At 45.0% G+C, this 23,569-nt stretch overlaps 1 protein-coding gene, 9 non-coding genes and 4 pseudogenes across 10 annotated transcripts; all 14 read left to right on the forward strand.

Moving 5' to 3' along the window:
- Positions 1 to 601: 601 nt before the first annotated feature.
- LOC148430620 (U2 spliceosomal RNA) lies at positions 602 to 792 on the forward strand. Its single transcript, XR_015877391.1, has one exon. It is a non-coding gene; the product is annotated as a U2 spliceosomal RNA (small nuclear RNA).
- A 1,400-nt stretch (positions 793 to 2,192) lies between these two features.
- Positions 2,193 to 2,383, forward strand: LOC148430621 (U2 spliceosomal RNA). Its single transcript, XR_015877393.1, has one exon. It is a non-coding gene; the product is annotated as a U2 spliceosomal RNA (small nuclear RNA).
- Positions 2,384 to 3,782: 1,399 nt separating this feature from the next.
- LOC148430622 (U2 spliceosomal RNA) lies at positions 3,783 to 3,973 on the forward strand. Its single transcript, XR_015877394.1, has one exon. It is a non-coding gene; the product is annotated as a U2 spliceosomal RNA (small nuclear RNA).
- A 1,401-nt stretch (positions 3,974 to 5,374) lies between these two features.
- LOC148430623 (U2 spliceosomal RNA) lies at positions 5,375 to 5,474 on the forward strand (annotated as a pseudogene).
- Positions 5,475 to 6,138: 664 nt separating this feature from the next.
- On the forward strand, positions 6,139 to 7,407 carry LOC148430624 (uncharacterized). The gene has a single exon (XM_088466563.1). It carries the CDS (start codon positions 6,154 to 6,156, stop codon positions 7,405 to 7,407), a length of 1,254 nt encoding a protein of 417 aa, XP_088322689.1. The 5' UTR covers positions 6,139 to 6,153.
- A 3,838-nt stretch (positions 7,408 to 11,245) lies between these two features.
- Positions 11,246 to 11,419, forward strand: LOC148430625 (U2 spliceosomal RNA; annotated as a pseudogene).
- Positions 11,420 to 12,819: 1,400 nt separating this feature from the next.
- LOC148430626 (U2 spliceosomal RNA) lies at positions 12,820 to 13,010 on the forward strand. The gene has a single exon (XR_015877395.1). It is a non-coding gene; the product is annotated as a U2 spliceosomal RNA (small nuclear RNA).
- Positions 13,011 to 14,410: 1,400 nt separating this feature from the next.
- LOC148430627 (U2 spliceosomal RNA) lies at positions 14,411 to 14,601 on the forward strand. The gene has a single exon (XR_015877396.1). It is a non-coding gene; the product is annotated as a U2 spliceosomal RNA (small nuclear RNA).
- A 1,400-nt stretch (positions 14,602 to 16,001) lies between these two features.
- On the forward strand, positions 16,002 to 16,192 carry LOC148430628 (U2 spliceosomal RNA). Its single transcript, XR_015877397.1, has one exon. It is a non-coding gene; the product is annotated as a U2 spliceosomal RNA (small nuclear RNA).
- Positions 16,193 to 17,592: 1,400 nt separating this feature from the next.
- Positions 17,593 to 17,736, forward strand: LOC148430629 (U2 spliceosomal RNA; annotated as a pseudogene).
- A 450-nt stretch (positions 17,737 to 18,186) lies between these two features.
- On the forward strand, positions 18,187 to 18,361 carry LOC148430630 (U2 spliceosomal RNA; annotated as a pseudogene).
- A 1,400-nt stretch (positions 18,362 to 19,761) lies between these two features.
- LOC148430631 (U2 spliceosomal RNA) lies at positions 19,762 to 19,952 on the forward strand. Its single transcript, XR_015877398.1, has one exon. It is a non-coding gene; the product is annotated as a U2 spliceosomal RNA (small nuclear RNA).
- A 1,400-nt stretch (positions 19,953 to 21,352) lies between these two features.
- Positions 21,353 to 21,543, forward strand: LOC148430632 (U2 spliceosomal RNA). The gene has a single exon (XR_015877399.1). It is a non-coding gene; the product is annotated as a U2 spliceosomal RNA (small nuclear RNA).
- A 1,400-nt stretch (positions 21,544 to 22,943) lies between these two features.
- Positions 22,944 to 23,134, forward strand: LOC148430633 (U2 spliceosomal RNA). The gene has a single exon (XR_015877400.1). It is a non-coding gene; the product is annotated as a U2 spliceosomal RNA (small nuclear RNA).
- The last annotated feature ends 435 nt before the right edge of the window (positions 23,135 to 23,569 follow it).

The raw sequence follows: 23,569 nt of genomic DNA on the forward strand, positions 1-23,569 counted from the left end.
TCTGTGTCTCCCTCCAATGGACCTCAGCAAGCAAGTGCAATACTTGTAAACATCAGAACACACTGACATCAGAGTAGAATGTTGGTTGTTTGAAAATTAGAATGAGAATGCACCAACATTCTGTGTTCTGACTGTCAACATTCTCTTCTTCCTGAACATTCCGTAGACACTGTGAACATTCCGAGCAATGTTTCTGAGCATTTCAATGAAGGGTTACACTGTCTAATAAACTGCAGGGACACGGCTCGAAGAAAGGAAGGCCGCAAAGCGTCTTTTGGGTGGGTGTGGCAGAGGTTTGCAGGAGGCGGTGCCAATGCAAATCATGCAGCTAGCAAGAGAGTATGGGAAAGAAACCCAAAGCACTTCTGCTTGTAACTAAGCTATGGTAAAGGCAAGTGGTGGGCAAAAAAAAAAAAAAAAAAAAAAAAAAAAAAGGCCCTTGCTGTGGGTCAGTCATTGCAGTAGCTGGAAGCACCTTGGACAGGGCCGCAAGCAGCAGGAGGCCGCTCTTCATAGATTATTGGTGGCTGCTCTAGCATTCTCCTTGATTGTGTGAGTCAGGTCAGAACGGAGCGTGTTTTTTCCGTGCCCTTAATGGGTTATCGCTTCTCGGCCTTTTGGCTAAGATCAAGTGTAGTATCTGTTCTTATCAGTTTAATATCTGATACGCCCCCTATCTGGGGGCCATATATTAAATGGATTTTTAGAACAGGGAGATGGAAGAAGAGCTTGCTCTGTCCACTCCACGCATTGACCTGGTATTGCATTACTTCCAGGACCGGTGCACCTTTCCTAAACTGTTATCCAAAAATAGAAAAGAACTATTTAACTCTTTCGTTTCACTTTGTTTCATTCTTACAGATTCAACAAACTAGTCTTTTGCCTGTGTCTGCACGTCATGCAATCAAATGACAATACCACCACCTGCTGCGCCTCCTGCACTCACCTGCTTGCACTTTGGCACTTCTTAACACTTCATTTGGTTTATGTACGTAACTACTGAAAATAAACAAGATCTGTTTATTTGGTGTCGTCTCGTCTGCTGCCTTATTGTGTCTACATTTGTTTTTCTCCATTTAGGCCTATGTCTGGGATTGAACCCAAATTATATATCATTGGAGTTGAGTTGCAGAGTAATTTGGAAATCAATTGCACAAAGAACGTATTGCATAATGAACGTATGCTACAGTTTGAGCTCTGATTTTCCAACCCACCCAGGTGATGCCACATTTAGATTTTGAATTCGTTTGCGTCTCTTTTTCACTTTTTTGGCACCAAGAAGTGTCAACCAACCACACGGATAGATTGAACTTTTGCACATGGATAGATTGAACTTTTGCAGTCGTGAATTGGCCATCTTTTCATTTGGACAACTTGAATATTTTGCAAACTTTGTCCCCACATAGAAATTTGGGAGACTAGGTTTATGCTTAATCATTTGAAATTGGCGCTCATTTGGTCAAGCAATTTGTTTCCAATAAATGGTTTTGTTACGGGTTTAAATGTGCCTCTTTCGGCATCGTGCGACCATCAAGAAACCTTTTTGGGTCCCTATTTGCAAGGACAATCAATTGGAGAAAGCATCTCGTGGTCTGTGTCTCCCTCCAATGGACCTCAGCAAGCAAGTGCAATACTTGTAAACATCAGAACACACTGACATCAGAGTAGAATGTTGGTTGTTTGAAAATTAGAATGAGAATGCACCAACATTCTGTGTTCTGACTGTCAACATTCTCTTCTTCCTGAACATTCCGTAGACACTGTGAACATTCCGAGCAATGTTTCTGAGCATTTCAATGAAGGGTTACACTGTCTAATAAACTGCAGGGACACGGCTCGAAGAAAGGAAGGCCGCAAAGCGTCTTTTGGGTGGGTGTGGCAGAGGTTTGCAGGAGGCGGTGCCAATGCAAATCATGCAGCTAGCAAGAGAGTATGGGAAAGAAACCCAAAGCACTTCTGCTTGTAACTAAGCTATGGTAAAGGCAAGTGGTGGGCAAAAAAAAAAAAAAAAAAAAAAAAAAAAAAGGCCCTTGCTGTGGGTCAGTCATTGCAGTAGCTGGAAGCACCTTGGACAGGGCCGCAAGCAGCAGGAGGCCGCTCTTCATAGATTATTGGTGGCTGCTCTAGCATTCTCCTTGATTGTGTGAGTCAGGTCAGAACGGAGCGTGTTTTTTCCGTGCCCTTAATGGGTTATCGCTTCTCGGCCTTTTGGCTAAGATCAAGTGTAGTATCTGTTCTTATCAGTTTAATATCTGATACGCCCCCTATCTGGGGGCCATATATTAAATGGATTTTTAGAACAGGGAGATGGAAGAAGAGCTTGCTCTGTCCACTCCACGCATTGACCTGGTATTGCATTACTTCCAGGACCGGTGCACCTTTCCTAAACTGTTATCCAAAAATAGAAAAGAACTATTTAACTCTTTCGTTTCACTTTGTTTCATTCTTACAGATTCAACAAACTAGTCTTTTGCCTGTGTCTGCACGTCATGCAATCAAATGACAATACCACCACCTGCTGCGCCTCCTGCACTCACCTGCTTGCACTTTGGCACTTCTTAACACTTCATTTGGTTTATGTACGTAACTACTGAAAATAAACAAGATCTGTTTATTTGGTGTCGTCTCGTCTGCTGCCTTATTGTGTCTACATTTGTTTTTCTCCATTTAGGCCTATGTCTGGGATTGAACCCAAATTATATATCATTGGAGTTGAGTTGCAGAGTAATTTGGAAATCAATTGCACAAAGAACGTATTGCATAATGAACGTATGCTACAGTTTGAGCTCTGATTTTCCAACCCACCCAGGTGATGCCACATTTAGATTTTGAATTCGTTTGCGTCTCTTTTTCACTTTTTTGGCACCAAGAAGTGTCAACCAACCACACGGATAGATTGAACTTTTGCACATGGATAGATTGAACTTTTGCAGTCGTGAATTGGCCATCTTTTCATTTGGACAACTTGAATATTTTGCAAACTTTGTCCCCACATAGAAATTTGGGAGACTAGGTTTATGCTTAATCATTTGAAATTGGCGCTCATTTGGTCAAGCAATTTGTTTCCAATAAATGGTTTTGTTACGGGTTTAAATGTGCCTCTTTCGGCATCGTGCGACCATCAAGAAACCTTTTTGGGTCCCTATTTGCAAGGACAATCAATTGGAGAAAGCATCTCGTGGTCTGTGTCTCCCTCCAATGGACCTCAGCAAGCAAGTGCAATACTTGTAAACATCAGAACACACTGACATCAGAGTAGAATGTTGGTTGTTTGAAAATTAGAATGAGAATGCACCAACATTCTGTGTTCTGACTGTCAACATTCTCTTCTTCCTGAACATTCCGTAGACACTGTGAACATTCCGAGCAATGTTTCTGAGCATTTCAATGAAGGGTTACACTGTCTAATAAACTGCAGGGACACGGCTCGAAGAAAGGAAGGCCGCAAAGCGTCTTTTGGGTGGGTGTGGCAGAGGTTTGCAGGAGGCGGTGCCAATGCAAATCATGAGCTAGCAAGAGAGTATGGGAAAGAAACCCAAAGCACTTCTGCTTGTAACTAAGCTATGGTAAAGGCAAGTGGTGGGCAAAAAAAAAAAAAAAAAAAAAAAAAAAAAAGGCCCTTGCTGTGGGTCAGTCATTGCAGTAGCTGGAAGCACCTTGGACAGGGCCGCAAGCAGCAGGAGGCCGCTCTTCATAGATTATTGGTGGCTGCTCTAGCATTCTCCTTGATTGTGTGAGTCAGGTCAGAACGGAGCGTGTTTTTTCCGTGCCCTTAATGGGTTATCGCTTCTCGGCCTTTTGGCTAAGATCAAGTGTAGTATCTGTTCTTATCAGTTTAATATCTGATACGCCCCCTATCTGGGGGCCATATATTAAATGGATTTTTAGAACAGGGAGATGGAAGAAGAGCTTGCTCTGTCCACTCCACGCATTGACCTGGTATTGCATTACTTCCAGGACCGGTGCACCTTTCCTAAACTGTTATCCAAAAATAGAAAAGAACTATTTAACTCTTTCGTTTCACTTTGTTTCATTCTTACAGATTCAACAAACTAGTCTTTTGCCTGTGTCTGCACGTCATGCAATCAAATGACAATACCACCACCTGCTGCGCCTCCTGCACTCACCTGCTTGCACTTTGGCACTTCTTAACACTTCATTTGGTTTATGTACGTAACTACTGAAAATAAACAAGATCTGTTTATTTGGTGTCGTCTCGTCTGCTGCCTTATTGTGTCTACATTTGTTTTTCTCCATTTAGGCCTATGTCTGGGATTGAACCCAAATTATATATCATTGGAGTTGAGTTGCAGAGTAATTTGGAAATCAATTGCACAAAGAACGTATTGCATAATGAACGTATGCTACAGTTTGAGCTCTGATTTTCCAACCCACCCAGGTGATGCCACATTTAGATTTTGAATTCGTTTGCGTCTCTTTTTCACTTTTTTGGCACCAAGAAGTGTCAACCAACCACACGGATAGATTGAACTTTTGCACATGGATAGATTGAACTTTTGCAGTCGTGAATTGGCCATCTTTTCATTTGGACAACTTGAATATTTTGCAAACTTTGTCCCCACATAGAAATTTGGGAGACTAGGTTTATGCTTAATCATTTGAAATTGGCGCTCATTTGGTCAAGCAATTTGTTTCCAATAAATGGTTTTGTTACGGGTTTAAATGTGCCTCTTTCGGCATCGTGCGACCATCAAGAAACCTTTTTGGGTCCCTATTTGCAAGGACAATCAATTGGAGAAAGCATCTCGTGGTCTGTGTCTCCCTCCAATGGACCTCAGCAAGCAAGTGCAATACTTGTAAACATCAGAACACACTGACATCAGAGTAGAATGTTGGTTGTTTGAAAATTAGAATGAGAATGCACCAACATTCTGTGTTCTGACTGTCAACATTCTCTTCTTCCTGAACATTCCGTAGACACTGTGAACATTCCGAGCAATGTTTCTGAGCATTTCAATGAAGGGTTACACTGTCTAATAAACTGCAGGGACACGGCTCGAAGAAAGGAAGGCCGCAAAGCGTCTTTTGGGTGGGTGTGGCAGAGGTTTGCAGGAGGCGGTGCCAATGCAAATCATGCAGCTAGCAAGAGAGTATGGGAAAGAAACCCAAAGCACTTCTGCTTGTAACTAAGCTATGGTAAAGGCAAGTGGTGGGCAAAAAAAAAAAAAAAAAAAAAAAAAAAAAAAGGCCCTTGCTGTGGGTCAGTCATTGCAGTAGCTGGAAGCACCTTGGACAGGGCCGCAAGCAGCAGGAGGCCGCTCTTCATAGATTATTGGTGGCTGCTCTAGCATTCTCCTTGATTGTGTGAGTCAGGTCAGAACGGAGCGTGTTTTTTCCGTGCCCTTAATGGGTTATCGCTTCTCGGCCTTTTGGCTAAGATCAAGTGTAGTATCTGTTCTTATCAGTGCTGACTGACTGGACTGTGACTACACTCGGGCTCCAGAGGACCTGCTGCCGCATTTTTTCTGGACCTGCACCGGCCGAGGAAGCTGAAAGAGGACTGCTGAGAGGAAGAAGGATTCGACTTGCCGAGGGTTAGACTTGCTGCTCTGCCCTCTGAAGAAGCGACTGCCAAGCTCCGACCAGCGTCCCCCAGACTGCCGACTGCGACGAGGAAGGACTACAAGTAGCAGAGGGTCAGACTTGTTTGCTCTGCCCTCTGTGAAACCGACCTCCGACCAGCGACGACCAGACCCTGCGACGAGGAAGGACTTCGACCAGCATTGGGCTAGACTTGTTTGCTCTGCCCTCTGCGAAGCCGTCCCCCGACCTCCGACCAGCGGCGACCAGACACCGCGACGAGGAAGGACTTCGACTGGCATTGGGTTAGACTTGTTTGCTCTGCCCTCTGCGAAAGCGACTTCCGACCTCCGACCGCCGCAGACCCTTCTCCAGCCCAACTTCGACCCCGGGCAAGAAGCAGGAGAGATGGCCTCAGCTGCCCCCACCCCGGTGCCAGCCTCAGCCTCCGCTCCAGCCACCTCTGCCAGGAAGAAGGCGGCAAAGAAGGGACCGAAGCCGGCCGAAGCTCTGCCCGACCAGGTCCCATCCACCTCCACCGCCCCTCCAGCAACAGCCCCCGAGAAGCCCAGCCAGACCCAGCCCAAGGGTACCCCAGCCTTGGAGCCCTGGATGAGGCAGACCGTCGTGATGAAGCTGAAGGAGGTGGAAGGAAAGATGCCGGACATGACGACGGAGACCTTCGGCAAGAAGATGGTCCTTGAGCAGGGGTTCTCGACTGCTGAAACCCTCAGCATACAGAACTATCTCAAGGGGATCTTTTATGTGACCTTTGCCTCCATTGCAATCTGCAAGAGGTACTGGGAAGCGGTGAAAGCGGCGAGGCCTGAATCCCCTTTCTCTCGCTTTGTGGGCAATTGCCCTATTCAAAGAGAGGAGAGGCGGGTGACGGTTTCAATGCGGAACCCACACACGCCTGGCAAGGACATCGCCACTTTCCTGGGCCGTTTCTGCACGGTGATCAAGGAGCCCTCCAAGATCCTGGACAGGAATGGCTTCTGGACAGGCAAGTGGGCTGTCATCGTCAAGCTCCTAAAAGATAACTGGAGCCCCGATGGAGTTGTGCACCTGCCACAGTTCTTCTCCCTGGGCGCATCTGCAGGATTTCTCAGTTATCCGGACCAGCCGCGGATCTGCAAGACCTGCGGTGGGAAGGACCACATTGGGAGAGACTGCAAGGTGGCAGCCTGCAAGAAGTGCAAAGTGGCGGGACACGACACCAAGGATTGCCCCACCCAGAAGACATGCAACCTCTGTGGGGAGGTGAACCATGTCTACAGAGACTGCCCCAATAGGGCAAAATCCTATGTGGCAGCAGTGACTGGACAAGGCCAGCAGAGGCGCCAGGAGGGTAAGAAACCTTCCACCCCCACCCCACCCCCCCGCACCCGTCCTACCCTTCCTACCCCACCCCTTCCCACCCATCCTACCCCACGCCCTCCTCCCACTGTGACAGCAACTCCCACCCCCACTGCTGGCACAACCCCTCCCCCCTCTCCCTCCCGCTCCCTTCTCCATCCCACTGTCTCTTCCACCCCCCCTGTCTCTCTCCTCTCCGAGGAAGAGTTTCCCCCTCTTGTACCCTCCGCAGGCACTCAACAGTCGAGCAGGAAGCGAAAGGAGTTTGACAGCCCAGCTGCTGACCCCGACCCTTCCAAGAAGTTGGCGGTAGAACAGGTCGAGAACCCTCTTCCACTAGAGGACGAGATGGAGGCGATGGTGGAAAGCCTCGTGGAGGAGGTAGTACCTGACCTTAATGCTGACAACTTAATCGAACAGCTGATCCAGAGCTGTATGCAGCCGCCCCAACAGGGCGACCCAGCAACCGTTCAAGAGGAAGCACCGCCCGACAAGAGTGGTAGCTAAATGTATTTTCCGTGTTCTAACCTTTTTTCTCCCAACTAATGGTGTCTTTTTCCCTTTTTACCATTAATGTGAGGAGTATTAAGGATAAGTTTAGAAGACAGTCTGTGTTTGCATTTTTAGATACTCAGAAATGTGATGTTTACATGTTGCAGGAATGCTCTATTCCTTTTTCCAGGTCTTATAGACATCTGGGCCGGCAGTGGTCTCACGGTCCGTCCTATTGGTCTGGTGGGGGTGAGTGTAAGTCTGCAGGGGTCGCCATTCTTATTAGGGGGAGCCTCTTCACACTAGATTCTGTTCAGGAGCTCGTCTGCGGCAGATTGCTTATCGTAGACGGCTCCTGGGCAGGTGAGCCTATTAGGCTAATCTGTGTGTATGCACCCCCTGGTAAGAACGAGCGTTTGGAGCTTTTCCAGACCCTGCGGCTGCAGCTCGCAACCACTAGGGCAGTAGTGATGGCCGGAGATTTCAACTGCCCCATGGAAGAGGATGGACGCAGCACCTGCAACACTGCTAAGCTTGATTTGACATCTAAACTGCTCATAGAAATGGTAACCGAAGCTTCTCTGCGGGATGCTGTGGGCTCCATGGGGGCTGGCTCCGTGAATTACACGTGGAGCCGCCCCGATGGCTCGGTGCATTCCCGCATTGACTTTGTGTTTACCTCTAGAGCAGTGAAGCAGAACAGGCATGCTATGGTTCCCTGCTTCTTCTCTGACCACAGAGCCATTCTCTTCCAAGGAGACCTGGGCAATGGTTTTCCTCCTGGCCCAGGCTCCTGGAAGTTGAACTGTGCTCTGCTGGAAAGGGAGGAGGTGCTGGCCGAGCTGAAGGATGCCTACATCACATGGAAGAATGATAAATGCTATTTTGAATGCATGAGTGATTGGTGGGAATATGTTAAGGCTAACATTCGCAGTTTCTTTCAGGTCAAAGGAAGACAACAGGCGTGCGACCGAAAGAGGAACTTCAAGGGACTGCAGAGACAACTGCAGTCCCTGCAGGACCTCCAACGGTGCGGCTGGGACGTGAGAGATGATCTGGAGGAGACCAAAAAGAGCCTGAAAGGGCACTTCGAGGAGGAATCCAGACGCATCGTCTTCCGTTCCAAGGTGGAGAACCTGGAGAAGGGTGAGAAATGTAACTCTTTCTTTTTCAGGAAACTCCACTCTGGCCACACGCCCCTGACTGAGCTGCGAGATGAGACCGGTATTCCCAGGCAGGGGAAGGAGGGCGTCATGAAGGTCATCACGGACTACTATGGCGACCTCTACTCCCCAAAGACGACGGACAGTACTGTGGCTGATGAGTTCCTGTCAGGTATCACTAACACTATTGATCCTGCAGGTAAAGCAGCCATGGATGCTCCCTTGGTGTTGGAGGAGTTGCACTCTGCCGCTAAATCCTTTAGGCAGGGCAGGACCCCGGGCAGTGATGGTCTCCCAGCAGAGCTCTATGTAGCGCTGTGGGACCTCATTGGCCCGGACCTGCTCGAGCTGTACAAGGAGATGGTGGTGGAGGGCAAAATGCCTCCTTCACTGAGGGAGGGACTGATCACGATCTTGTATAAGCGTAAGGGGGAGAGATGTGAGCTGAAAAATTGGAGGCCCATCTCTCTCCTGAACGTGGACTACAAGATCCTGGCCAAGGTACTTGCCAACAGGCTGAAGGCTGTCATCGGACAGATCATTCACCCGGACCAGACCTGCGGCATTCCTGGCCGCAGGATTGCAGATAGCCTTGCCCTCCTCAGAGACACGGTCCATTACATCAAGGACCGGAACGTGCATGCGGCTCTGGTCAGCCTTGACCAGGAGAAGGCCTTTGACCGTGTCTCACATGAGTTGATGGGTAGGGTCCTGCAGAGGTTTGGGCTTGGTGAAATGTTTTGCACGTATGTTAACCTGATGTACCTTGATATTCACAGCTCGGTGTTGGTGAACGGCTGGAAGACTGACCCCTTTCCTATTCTATCTGGGGTCAGACAAGGCTGCCCTCTTTCACCTCTTCTTTTTGTTTGTGTTATAGAGCTCCTGGCTGTATGCATCAGACGGAAACCAGAGATCAGAGGGGTCATCGCACCGGGTCCAGACCGTAGAGAGGCCAAGTGCTCGCTGTACATGGACGACGTCACTGTCTTCTGCGCTGACCAGAGTTCGGTGACAGCACTCGTCCAGACCTGCGAGAGCTTCGGCCGAGCTTCAGGGGCAAAAGTCAACTGCGGGAAGTCAGAGGCTATGCTGTTCGGGCAGTGGCACCTGTCATCCTCCGCTCCATTCCCCTTTGCTGTCAAGCCGGACTTCATCAAAATTCTGGGAGTCTGGCTTGGTGGTGAAGGTGCGGCCCTGAAGTGCTGGGACGAAAGACTTGCCACTGTAAGGCAAAAAATTGGACTGTGGAGCCTCAGAGACCTTACCATCGAAGGAAAAGCACTTGTACTGCGCAACGAGATCCTTCCCGTTCTGCAGTACACAGCGCAGGCCTGGCCACCTCTGGTCACGGTCTGCAGGGCCATCACAAGGGCAGTGTTTCACTTCATCTGGGGCTCCAAGATGGACAGAGTAAAGCGGACAGTTATGTACAAGGAGCCCCTCAAAGGTGGAAAGGGAATACCAGATATCCCCACCATGCTGCGAGCCTTCTTTGTTTGCAACTGTATCCGCAGGACTTTGTGTGAGACTGATAATGACTCTGCAGGAAACTCCATGTCTCGCTTTTTCCTCCTACCCCTTTGGAGGGCCCTAGGCTGGGCTAAGTGGGACAGCTCCATCCCTTACAACTGGAACACTCCCTGGTTCTACCTGGACGTGTCCAAGTTTGTGAGGGAGCACCAACTGGAGGGAGTTAAACCTGACTTGTGGAAACCAAAGACTATCCACAAGCTCATCAGAGCAAAAGACGTCATGGAGCCTATTCCAGGGCTCCCTTCAGCAACTGCCAAGCAGGTATGGGACAATGTGGCCTCCAAAAGGCTCACAAATAGACACAAGGACATGTCATGGATGGCAATCCAAGGGGGTCTGCCCCTAAGGACATTCATGCACTCCCGTAACCTGTGCAGGTACAGACATTGCCCCTGGTGCATCTCTCACGAGGAAACAGCTATGCACTTGTTTTGGGACTGTACTTATGCACAGTTGTTGTTAGATGCCCTGGAAAATGAACTCAAAGACTGTGTGCCAAGGAGCAACCTTTCGTACCACTCGGTACTTTACGGACTGTTTCCTGGCACCCACACCTATGGGGCAATCCAGGAGGCCTGGCGCCTTATGAACTGTGTTAAGGACGCTTTGTGGCTTGCCAGGAATCGCCTCATTCTGCGGAGGGAGAGGATGTCTATCCAGGACTGTCGCAGGCTGATTCACAGCCTGCTAAGAGACTATTCCATCATGGACAGCCCTGAGGAAGAAGAGGACTAAACCCCCCTTCTTCTGCCCCCTCCCCCCATGCTTGATTGTCCAACAAGGACTGGGACAGTGGCCCCTTCCCCCATTTTTCACAGAGACTGATGTTTTGTTGATATGTCTTTCTATTTATTTACCCTTCCCATATATGTGTCTGTCTTTCAATAAAAACTTCAGTTCTGTGATTCCCCCCTCCCTTCCCCTCTACCCTCCACACCCATAGACCTTGTTGATTGTTGTTTTTGTTTAAGTAGTGAATGAATAATGCAAAGTATTATGTATAGTATAGGATGCCTTGTGCTATATGTTTTGCAATGCATTATATTGTATGTTTGATTATGTTTGATAGTGTATTGGGCTTAGGCTGTGCTGCGACACAGTACACTTGTATGTGTGATTTATGTATGTTTTTTGCCATCTTTATGTTAATAAAGAATGCTTTTTTCAATAAAAAATCTGTTCTTATCAGTTTAATATCTGATACGCCCCCTATCTGGGGGCCATATATTAAATGGATTTTTAGAACAGGGAGATGGAAGAAGAGCTTGCTCTGTCCACTCCACGCATTGACCTGGTATTGCATTACTTCCAGGACCGGTGCACCTTTCCTAAACTGTTATCCAAAAATAGAAAAGAACTATTTAACTCTTTCGTTTCACTTTGTTTCATTCTTACAGATTCAACAAACTAGTCTTTTGCCTGTGTCTGCACGTCATGCAATCAAATGACAATACCACCACCTGCTGCGCCTCCTGCACTCACCTGCTTGCACTTTGGCACTTCTTAACACTTCATTTGGTTTATGTACGTAACTACTGAAAATAAACAAGATCTGTTTATTTGGTGTCGTCTCGTCTGCTGCCTTATTGTGTCTACATTTGTTTTTCTCCATTTAGGCCTATGTCTGGGATTGAACCCAAATTATATATCATTGGAGTTGAGTTGCAGAGTAATTTGGAAATCAATTGCACAAAGAACGTATTGCATAATGAACGTATGCTACAGTTTGAGCTCTGATTTTCCAACCCACCCAGGTGATGCCACATTTAGATTTTGAATTCGTTTGCGTCTCTTTTTCACTTTTTTGGCACCAAGAAGTGTCAACCAACCACACGGATAGATTGAACTTTTGCACATGGATAGATTGAACTTTTGCAGTCGTGAATTGGCCATCTTTTCATTTGGACAACTTGAATATTTTGCAAACTTTGTCCCCACATAGAAATTTGGGAGACTAGGTTTATGCTTAATCATTTGAAATTGGCGCTCATTTGGTCAAGCAATTTGTTTCCAATAAATGGTTTTGTTACGGGTTTAAATGTGCCTCTTTCGGCATCGTGCGACCATCAAGAAACCTTTTTGGGTCCCTATTTGCAAGGACAATCAATTGGAGAAAGCATCTCGTGGTCTGTGTCTCCCTCCAATGGACCTCAGCAAGCAAGTGCAATACTTGTAAACATCAGAACACACTGACATCAGAGTAGAATGTTGGTTGTTTGAAAATTAGAATGAGAATGCACCAACATTCTGTGTTCTGACTGTCAACATTCTCTTCTTCCTGAACATTCCGTAGACACTGTGAACATTCCGAGCAATGTTTCTGAGCATTTCAATGAAGGGTTACACTGTCTAATAAACTGCAGGGACACGGCTCGAAGAAAGGAAGGCCGCAAAGCGTCTTTTGGGTGGGTGTGGCAGAGGTTTGCAGGAGGCGGTGCCAATGCAAATCATGCAGCTAGCAAGAGAGTATGGGAAAGAAACCCAAAGCACTTCTGCTTGTAACTAAGCTATGGTAAAGGCAAGTGGTGGGCAAAAAAAAAAAAAAAAAAAAAAAAAAAAAAGGCCCTTGCTGTGGGTCAGTCATTGCAGTAGCTGGAAGCACCTTGGACAGGGCCGCAAGCAGCAGGAGGCCGCTCTTCATAGATTATTGGTGGCTGCTCTAGCATTCTCCTTGATTGTGTGAGTCAGGTCAGAACGGAGCGTGTTTTTTCCGTGCCCTTAATGGGTTATCGCTTCTCGGCCTTTTGGCTAAGATCAAGTGTAGTATCTGTTCTTATCAGTTTAATATCTGATACGCCCCCTATCTGGGGGCCATATATTAAATGGATTTTTAGAACAGGGAGATGGAAGAAGAGCTTGCTCTGTCCACTCCACGCATTGACCTGGTATTGCATTACTTCCAGGACCGGTGCACCTTTCCTAAACTGTTATCCAAAAATAGAAAAGAACTATTTAACTCTTTCGTTTCACTTTGTTTCATTCTTACAGATTCAACAAACTAGTCTTTTGCCTGTGTCTGCACGTCATGCAATCAAATGACAATACCACCACCTGCTGCGCCTCCTGCACTCACCTGCTTGCACTTTGGCACTTCTTAACACTTCATTTGGTTTATGTACGTAACTACTGAAAATAAACAAGATCTGTTTATTTGGTGTCGTCTCGTCTGCTGCCTTATTGTGTCTACATTTGTTTTTCTCCATTTAGGCCTATGTCTGGGATTGAACCCAAATTATATATCATTGGAGTTGAGTTGCAGAGTAATTTGGAAATCAATTGCACAAAGAACGTATTGCATAATGAACGTATGCTACAGTTTGAGCTCTGATTTTCCAACCCACCCAGGTGATGCCACATTTAGATTTTGAATTCGTTTGCGTCTCTTTTTCACTTTTTTGGCACCAAGAAGTGTCAACCAACCACACGGATAGATTGAACTTTTGCACATGGATAGATTGAACTTTTGCAGTCGTGAATTGGCCATCTTTTCATTTGGACAACTTGAATATTTTGCAAACTTTGTCCCCACATAGAAATTTGGGAGACTAGGTTTATGCTTAATCATTTGAAATTGGCGCTCATTTGGTCAAGCAATTTGTTTCCAATAAATGGTTTTGTTACGGGTTTAAATGTGCCTCTTTCGGCATCGTGCGACCATCAAGAAACCTTTTTGGGTCCCTATTTGCAAGGACAATCAATTGGAGAAAGCATCTCGTGGTCTGTGTCTCCCTCCAATGGACCTCAGCAAGCAAGTGCAATACTTGTAAACATCAGAACACACTGACATCAGAGTAGAATGTTGGTTGTTTGAAAATTAGAATGAGAATGCACCAACATTCTGTGTTCTGACTGTCAACATTCTCTTCTTCCTGAACATTCCGTAGACACTGTGAACATTCCGAGCAATGTTTCTGAGCATTTCAATGAAGGGTTACACTGTCTAATAAACTGCAGGGACACGGCTCGAAGAAAGGAAGGCCGCAAAGCGTCTTTTGGGTGGGTGTGGCAGAGGTTTGCAGGAGGCGGTGCCAATGCAAATCATGCAGCTAGCAAGAGAGTATGGGAAAGAAACCCAAAGCACTTCTGCTTGTAACTAAGCTATGGTAAAGGCAAGTGGTGGGCAAAAAAAAAAAAAAAAAAAAAAAAAAAAAAGGCCCTTGCTGTGGGTCAGTCATTGCAGTAGCTGGAAGCACCTTGGACAGGGCCGCAAGCAGCAGGAGGCCGCTCTTCATAGATTATTGGTGGCTGCTCTAGCATTCTCCTTGATTGTGTGAGTCAGGTCAGAACGGAGCGTGTTTTTTCCGTGCCCTTAATGGGTTATCGCTTCTCGGCCTTTTGGCTAAGATCAAGTGTAGTATCTGTTCTTATCAGTTTAATATCTGATACGCCCCCTATCTGGGGGCCATATATTAAATGGATTTTTAGAACAGGGAGATGGAAGAAGAGCTTGCTCTGTCCACTCCACGCATTGACCTGGTATTGCATTACTTCCAGGACCGGTGCACCTTTCCTAAACTGTTATCCAAAAATAGAAAAGAACTATTTAACTCTTTCGTTTCACTTTGTTTCATTCTTACAGATTCAACAAACTAGTCTTTTGCCTGTGTCTGCACGTCATGCAATCAAATGACAATACCACCACCTGCTGCGCCTCCTGCACTCACCTGCTTGCACTTTGGCACTTCTTAACACTTCATTTGGTTTATGTACGTAACTACTGAAAATAAACAAGATCTGTTTATTTGGTGTCGTCTCGTCTGCTGCCTTATTGTGTCTACATTTGTTTTTCTCCATTTAGGCCTATGTCTGGGATTGAACCCAAATTATATATCATTGGAGTTGAGTTGCAGAGTAATTTGGAAATCAATTGCACAAAGAACGTATTGCATAATGAACGTATGCTACAGTTTGAGCTCTGATTTTCCAACCCACCCAGGTGATGCCACATTTAGATTTTGAATTCGTTTGCGTCTCTTTTTCACTTTTTTGGCACCAAGAAGTGTCAACCAACCACACGGATAGATTGAACTTTTGCACATGGATAGATTGAACTTTTGCAGTCGTGAATTGGCCATCTTTTCATTTGGACAACTTGAATATTTTGCAAACTTTGTCCCCACATAGAAATTTGGGAGACTAGGTTTATGCTTAATCATTTGAAATTGGCGCTCATTTGGTCAAGCAATTTGTTTCCAATAAATGGTTTTGTTACGGGTTTAAATGTGCCTCTTTCGGCATCGTGCGACCATCAAGAAACCTTTTTGGGTCCCTATTTGCAAGGACAATCAATTGGAGAAAGCATCTCGTGGTCTGTGTCTCCCTCCAATGGACCTCAGCAAGCAAGTGCAATACTTGTAAACATCAGAACACACTGACATCAGAGTAGAATGTTGGTTGTTTGAAAATTAGAATGAGAATGCACCAACATTCTGTGTTCTGACTGTCAACATTCTCTTCTTCCTGAACATTCCGTAGACACTGTGAACATTCCGAGCAATGTTTCTGAGCATTTCAATGAAGGGTTACACTGTCTAATAAACTGCAGGGACACGGCTCGAAGAAAGGAAGGCCGCAAAGCGTCTTTTGGGTGGGTGTGGCAGAGGTTTGCAGGAGGCGGTGCCAATGCAAATCATGCAGCTAGCAAGAGAGTATGGGAAAGAAACCCAAAGCACTTCTGCTTGTAACTAAGCTATGGTAAAGGCAAGTGGTGGGCAAAAAAAAAAAAAAAAAAAAAAAAAAAAAAGGCCCTTGCTGTGGGTCAGTCATTGCAGTAGCTGGAAGCACCTTGGACAGGGCCGCAAGCAGCAGGAGGCCGCTCTTCATAGATTATTGGTGGCTGCTCTAGCATTCTCCTTGATTGTGTGAGTCAGGTCAGAACGGAGCGTGTTTTTTCCGTGCCCTTAATGGGTTATCGCTTCTCGGCCTTTTGGCTAAGATCAAGTGTAGTATCTGTTCTTATCAGTTTAATATCTGATACGCCCCCTATCTGGGGGCCATATATTAAATGGATTTTTAGAACAGGGAGATGGAAGAAGAGCTTGCTCTGTCCACTCCACGCATTGACCTGGTATTGCATTACTTCCAGGACCGGTGCACCTTTCCTAAACTGTTATCCAAAAATAGAAAAGAACTATTTAACTCTTTCGTTTCACTTTGTTTCATTCTTACAGATTCAACAAACTAGTCTTTTGCCTGTGTCTGCACGTCATGCAATCAAATGACAATACCACCACCTGCTGCGCCTCCTGCACTCACCTGCTTGCACTTTGGCACTTCTTAACACTTCATTTGGTTTATGTACGTAACTACTGAAAATAAACAAGATCTGTTTATTTGGTGTCGTCTCGTCTGCTGCCTTATTGTGTCTACATTTGTTTTTCTCCATTTAGGCCTATGTCTGGGATTGAACCCAAATTATATATCATTGGAGTTGAGTTGCAGAGTAATTTGGAAATCAATTGCACAAAGAACGTATTGCATAATGAACGTATGCTACAGTTTGAGCTCTGATTTTCCAACCCACCCAGGTGATGCCACATTTAGATTTTGAATTCGTTTGCGTCTCTTTTTCACTTTTTTGGCACCAAGAAGTGTCAACCAACCACACGGATAGATTGAACTTTTGCACATGGATAGATTGAACTTTTGCAGTCGTGAATTGGCCATCTTTTCATTTGGACAACTTGAATATTTTGCAAACTTTGTCCCCACATAGAAATTTGGGAGACTAGGTTTATGCTTAATCATTTGAAATTGGCGCTCATTTGGTCAAGCAATTTGTTTCCAATAAATGGTTTTGTTACGGGTTTAAATGTGCCTCTTTCGGCATCGTGCGACCATCAAGAAACCTTTTTGGGTCCCTATTTGCAAGGACAATCAATTGGAGAAAGCATCTCGTGGTCTGTGTCTCCCTCCAATGGACCTCAGCAAGCAAGTGCAATACTTGTAAACATCAGAACACACTGACATCAGAGTAGAATGTTGGTTGTTTGAAAATTAGAATGAGAATGCACCAACATTCTGTGTTCTGACTGTCAACATTCTCTTCTTCCTGAACATTCCGTAGACACTGTGAACATTCCGAGCAATGTTTCTGAGCATTTCAATGAAGGGTTACACTGTCTAATAAACTGCAGGGACACGGCTCGAAGAAAGGAAGGCCGCAAAGCGTCTTTTGGGTGGGTGTGGCAGAGGTTTGCAGGAGGCGGTGCCAATGCAAATCATGCAGCTAGCAAGAGAGTATGGGAAAGAAACCCAAAGCACTTCTGCTTGTAACTAAGCTATGGTAAAGGCAAGTGGTGGGCAAAAAAAAAAAAAAAAAAAAAAAAAAAAAAGGCCCTTGCTGTGGGTCAGTCATTGCAGTAGCTGGAAGCACCTTGGACAGGGCCGCAAGCAGCAGGAGGCCGCTCTTCATAGATTATTGGTGGCTGCTCTAGCATTCTCCTTGATTGTGTGAGTCAGGTCAGAACGGAGCGTGTTTTTTCCGTGCCCTTAATGGGTTATCGCTTCTCGGCCTTTTGGCTAAGATCAAGTGTAGTATCTGTGCTTTGTGGCTTGCCAGGAATCGCCTCATTCTGCGGAGGGAGAGGATGTCTATCCAGGACTGTCGCAGGCTGATTCACAGCCTGCTAAGAGACTATTCCATCATGGACAGCCCTGAGGAAGAAGAGGACTAAACCCCCCTTCTTCTGCCCCCTCCCCCCATGCTTGATTGTCCAACAAGGACTGGGACAGTGGCCCCTTCCCCCATTTTTCACAGAGACTGATGTTTTGTTGATATGTCTTTCTATTTATTTACCCTTCCCATATATGTGTCTGTCTTTCAATAAAAACTTCAGTTCTGTGATTCCCCCCTCCCTTCCCCTCTACCCTCCACACCCATAGACCTTGTTGATTGTTGTTTTTGTTTAAGTAGTGAATGAATAATGCAAAGTATTATGTATAGTATAGGATGCCTTGTGCTATATGTTTTGCAATGCATTATATTGTATGTTTGATTATGTTTGATAGTGTATTGGGTTTAGGCTGTGCTGCGACACAGTACACTTGTATGTGTGATGTATGTATGTTTTTTGCCATCTTTATGTTAATAAAGAATGCTTTTTTCAATCAAAAAATCTGTTCTTATCAGTTTAATATCTGATACGCCCCCTATCTGGGGGCCATATATTAAATGGATTTTTAGAACAGGGAGATGGAAGAAGAGCTTGCTCTGTCCACTCCACGCATTGACCTGGTATTGCATTACTTCCAGGACCGGTGCACCTTTCCTAAACTGTTATCCAAAAATAGAAAAGAACTATTTAACTCTTTCGTTTCACTTTGTTTCATTCTTACAGATTCAACAAACTAGTCTTTTGCCTGTGTCTGCACGTCATGCAATCAAATGACAATACCACCACCTGCTGCGCCTCCTGCACTCACCTGCTTGCACTTTGGCACTTCTTAACACTTCATTTGGTTTATGTACGTAACTACTGAAAATAAACAAGATCTGTTTATTTGGTGTCGTCTCGTCTGCTGCCTTATTGTGTCTACATTTGTTTTTCTCCATTTAGGCCTATGTCTGGGATTGAACCCAAATTATATATCATTGGAGTTGAGTTGCAGAGTAATTTGGAAATCAATTGCACAAAGAACGTATTGCATAATGAACGTATGCTACAGTTTGAGCTCTGATTTTCCAACCCACCCAGGTGATGCCACATTTAGATTTTGAATTCGTTTGCGTCTCTTTTTCACTTTTTTGGCACCAAGAAGTGTCAACCAACCACACGGATAGATTGAACTTTTGCACATGGATAGATTGAACTTTTGCAGTCGTGAATTGGCCATCTTTTCATTTGGACAACTTGAATATTTTGCAAACTTTGTCCCCACATAGAAATTTGGGAGACTAGGTTTATGCTTAATCATTTGAAATTGGCGCTCATTTGGTCAAGCAATTTGTTTCCAATAAATGGTTTTGTTACGGGTTTAAATGTGCCTCTTTCGGCATCGTGCGACCATCAAGAAACCTTTTTGGGTCCCTATTTGCAAGGACAATCAATTGGAGAAAGCATCTCGTGGTCTGTGTCTCCCTCCAATGGACCTCAGCAAGCAAGTGCAATACTTGTAAACATCAGAACACACTGACATCAGAGTAGAATGTTGGTTGTTTGAAAATTAGAATGAGAATGCACCAACATTCTGTGTTCTGACTGTCAACATTCTCTTCTTCCTGAACATTCCGTAGACACTGTGAACATTCCGAGCAATGTTTCTGAGCATTTCAATGAAGGGTTACACTGTCTAATAAACTGCAGGGACACGGCTCGAAGAAAGGAAGGCCGCAAAGCGTCTTTTGGGTGGGTGTGGCAGAGGTTTGCAGGAGGCGGTGCCAATGCAAATCATGCAGCTAGCAAGAGAGTATGGGAAAGAAACCCAAAGCACTTCTGCTTGTAACTAAGCTATGGTAAAGGCAAGTGGTGGGCAAAAAAAAAAAAAAAAAAAAAAAAAAAAAAGGCCCTTGCTGTGGGTCAGTCATTGCAGTAGCTGGAAGCACCTTGGACAGGGCCGCAAGCAGCAGGAGGCCGCTCTTCATAGATTATTGGTGGCTGCTCTAGCATTCTCCTTGATTGTGTGAGTCAGGTCAGAACGGAGCGTGTTTTTTCCGTGCCCTTAATGGGTTATCGCTTCTCGGCCTTTTGGCTAAGATCAAGTGTAGTATCTGTTCTTATCAGTTTAATATCTGATACGCCCCCTATCTGGGGGCCATATATTAAATGGATTTTTAGAACAGGGAGATGGAAGAAGAGCTTGCTCTGTCCACTCCACGCATTGACCTGGTATTGCATTACTTCCAGGACCGGTGCACCTTTCCTAAACTGTTATCCAAAAATAGAAAAGAACTATTTAACTCTTTCGTTTCACTTTGTTTCATTCTTACAGATTCAACAAACTAGTCTTTTGCCTGTGTCTGCACGTCATGCAATCAAATGACAATACCACCACCTGCTGCGCCTCCTGCACTCACCTGCTTGCACTTTGGCACTTCTTAACACTTCATTTGGTTTATGTACGTAACTACTGAAAATAAACAAGATCTGTTTATTTGGTGTCGTCTCGTCTGCTGCCTTATTGTGTCTACATTTGTTTTTCTCCATTTAGGCCTATGTCTGGGATTGAACCCAAATTATATATCATTGGAGTTGAGTTGCAGAGTAATTTGGAAATCAATTGCACAAAGAACGTATTGCATAATGAACGTATGCTACAGTTTGAGCTCTGATTTTCCAACCCACCCAGGTGATGCCACATTTAGATTTTGAATTCGTTTGCGTCTCTTTTTCACTTTTTTGGCACCAAGAAGTGTCAACCAACCACACGGATAGATTGAACTTTTGCACATGGATAGATTGAACTTTTGCAGTCGTGAATTGGCCATCTTTTCATTTGGACAACTTGAATATTTTGCAAACTTTGTCCCCACATAGAAATTTGGGAGACTAGGTTTATGCTTAATCATTTGAAATTGGCGCTCATTTGGTCAAGCAATTTGTTTCCAATAAATGGTTTTGTTACGGGTTTAAATGTGCCTCTTTCGGCATCGTGCGACCATCAAGAAACCTTTTTGGGTCCCTATTTGCAAGGACAATCAATTGGAGAAAGCATCTCGTGGTCTGTGTCTCCCTCCAATGGACCTCAGCAAGCAAGTGCAATACTTGTAAACATCAGAACACACTGACATCAGAGTAGAATGTTGGTTGTTTGAAAATTAGAATGAGAATGCACCAACATTCTGTGTTCTGACTGTCAACATTCTCTTCTTCCTGAACATTCCGTAGACACTGTGAACATTCCGAGCAATGTTTCTGAGCATTTCAATGAAGGGTTACACTGTCTAATAAACTGCAGGGACACGGCTCGAAGAAAGGAAGGCCGCAAAGCGTCTTTTGGGTGGGTGTGGCAGAGGTTTGCAGGAGGCGGTGCCAATGCAAATCATGCAGCTAGCAAGAGAGTATGGGAAAGAAACCCAAAGCACTTCTGCTTGTAACTAAGCTATGGTAAAGGCAAGTGGTGGGCAAAAAAAAAAAAAAAAAAAAAAAAAAAAAAGGCCCTTGCTGTGGGTCAGTCATTGCAGTAGCTGGAAGCACCTTGGACAGGGCCGCAAGCAGCAGGAGGCCGCTCTTCATAGATTATTGGTGGCTGCTCTAGCATTCTCCTTGATTGTGTGAGTCAGGTCAGAACGGAGCGTGTTTTTTCCGTGCCCTTAATGGGTTATCGCTTCTCGGCCTTTTGGCTAAGATCAAGTGTAGTATCTGTTCTTATCAGTTTAATATCTGATACGCCCCCTATCTGGGGGCCATATATTAAATGGATTTTTAGAACAGGGAGATGGAAGAAGAGCTTGCTCTGTCCACTCCACGCATTGACCTGGTATTGCATTACTTCCAGGACCGGTGCACCTTTCCTAAACTGTTATCCAAAAATAGAAAAGAACTATTTAACTCTTTCGTTTCACTTTGTTTCATTCTTACAGATTCAACAAACTAGTCTTTTGCCTGTGTCTGCACGTCATGCAATCAAATGACAATACCACCACCTGCTGCGCCTCCTGCACTCACCTGCTTGCACTTTGGCACTTCTTAACACTTCATTTGGTTTATGTACGTAACTACTGAAAATAAACAAGATCTGTTTATTTGGTGTCGTCTCGTCTGCTGCCTTATTGTGTCTACATTTGTTTTTCTCCATTTAGGCCTATGTCTGGGATTGAACCCAAATTATATATCATTGGAGTTGAGTTGCAGAGTAATTTGGAAATCAATTGCACAAAGAACGTATTGCATAATGAACGTATGCTACAGTTTGAGCTCTGATTTTCCAACCCACCCAGGTGATGCCACATTTAGATTTTGAATTCGTTTGCGTCTCTTTTTCACTTTTTTGGCACCAAGAAGTGTCAACCAACCACACGGATAGATTGAACTTTTGCACATGGATAGATTGAACTTTTGCAGTCGTGAATTGGCCATCTTTTCATTTGGACAACTTGAATATTTTGCAAACTTTGTCCCCACATAGAAATTTGGGAGACTAGGTTTATGCTTAATCATTTGAAATTGGCGCTCATTTGGTCAAGCAATTTGTTTCCAATAAATGGTTTTGTTACGGGTTTAAATGTGCCTCTTTCGGCATCGTGCGACCATCAAGAAACCTTTTTGGGTCCCTATTTGCAAGGACAATCAATTGGAGAAAGCATCTCGTGGTCTGTGTCTCCCTCCAATGGACCTCAGCAAGCAAGTGCAATACTTGTAAACATCAGAACACACTGACATCAGAGTAGAATGTTGGTTGTTTGAAAATTAGAATGAGAATGCACCAACATTCTGTGTTCTGACTGTCAACATTCTCTTCTTCCTGAACATTCCGTAGACACTGTGAACATTCCGAGCAATGTTTCTGAGCATTTCAATGAAGGGTTACACTGTCTAATAAACTGCAGGGACACGGCTCGAAGAAAGGAAGGCCGCAAAGCGTCTTTTGGGTGGGTGTGGCAGAGGTTTGCAGGAGGCGGTGCCAATGCAAATCATGCAGCTAGCAAGAGAGTATGGGAAAGAAACCCAAAGCACTTCTGCTTGTAACTAAGCTATGGTAAAGGCAAGTGGTGGGCAAAAAAAAAAAAAAAAAAAAAAAAAAAAAAGGCCCTTGCTGTGGGTCAGTCATTGCAGTAGCTGGAAGCACCTTGGACAGGGCCGCAAGCAGCAGGAGGCCGCTCTTCATAGATTATTGGTGGCTGCTCTAGCATTCTCCTTGATTGTGTGAGTCAGGTCAGAACGGAGCGTGTTTTTTCCGTGCCCTTAATGGGTTATCGCTTCTCGGCCTTTTGGCTAAGATCAAGTGTAGTATCTGTTCTTATCAGTTTAATATCTGATACGCCCCCTATCTGGGGGCCATATATTAAATGGATTTTTAGAACAGGGAGATGGAAGAAGAGCTTGCTCTGTCCACTCCACGCATTGACCTGGTATTGCATTACTTCCAGGACCGGTGCACCTTTCCTAAACTGTTATCCAAAAATAGAAAAGAACTATTTAACTCTTTCGTTTCACTTTGTTTCATTCTTACAGATTCAACAAACTAGTCTTTTGCCTGTGTCTGCACGTCATGCAATCAAATGACAATACCACCACCTGCTGCGCCTCCTGCACTCACCTGCTTGCACTTTGGCACTTCTTAACACTTCATTTGGTTTATGTACGTAACTACTGAAAATAAACAAGATCTGTTTATTTGGTGTCGTCTCGTCTGCTGCCTTATTGTGTCTACATTTGTTTTTCTCCATTTAGGCCTATGTCTGGGATTGAACCCAAATTATATATCATTGGAGTTGAGTTGCAGAGTAATTTGGAAATCAATTGCACAAAGAACGTATTGCATAATGAACGTATGCTACAGTTTGAGCTCTGATTTTCCAACCCACCCAGGTGATGCCA

The sequence above is a fragment of the Taudactylus pleione genome, unplaced genomic scaffold, assembly GCF_031769625.1.
Source record: "Taudactylus pleione unplaced genomic scaffold, aTauple2 ptg003540l, whole genome shotgun sequence".
In the NCBI taxonomy this organism is placed as follows: Eukaryota; Metazoa; Chordata; class Amphibia; order Anura; family Myobatrachidae; genus Taudactylus; species Taudactylus pleione.

Bases quoted from the DNA above. Each gene is read 5' to 3' on its own strand.
- LOC148430624 (XM_088466563.1), top strand. From the start codon at position 6,154: ATGAGGCAGACCGTCGTGATGAAGCTGAAGGAGGTGGAAGGAAAGATG.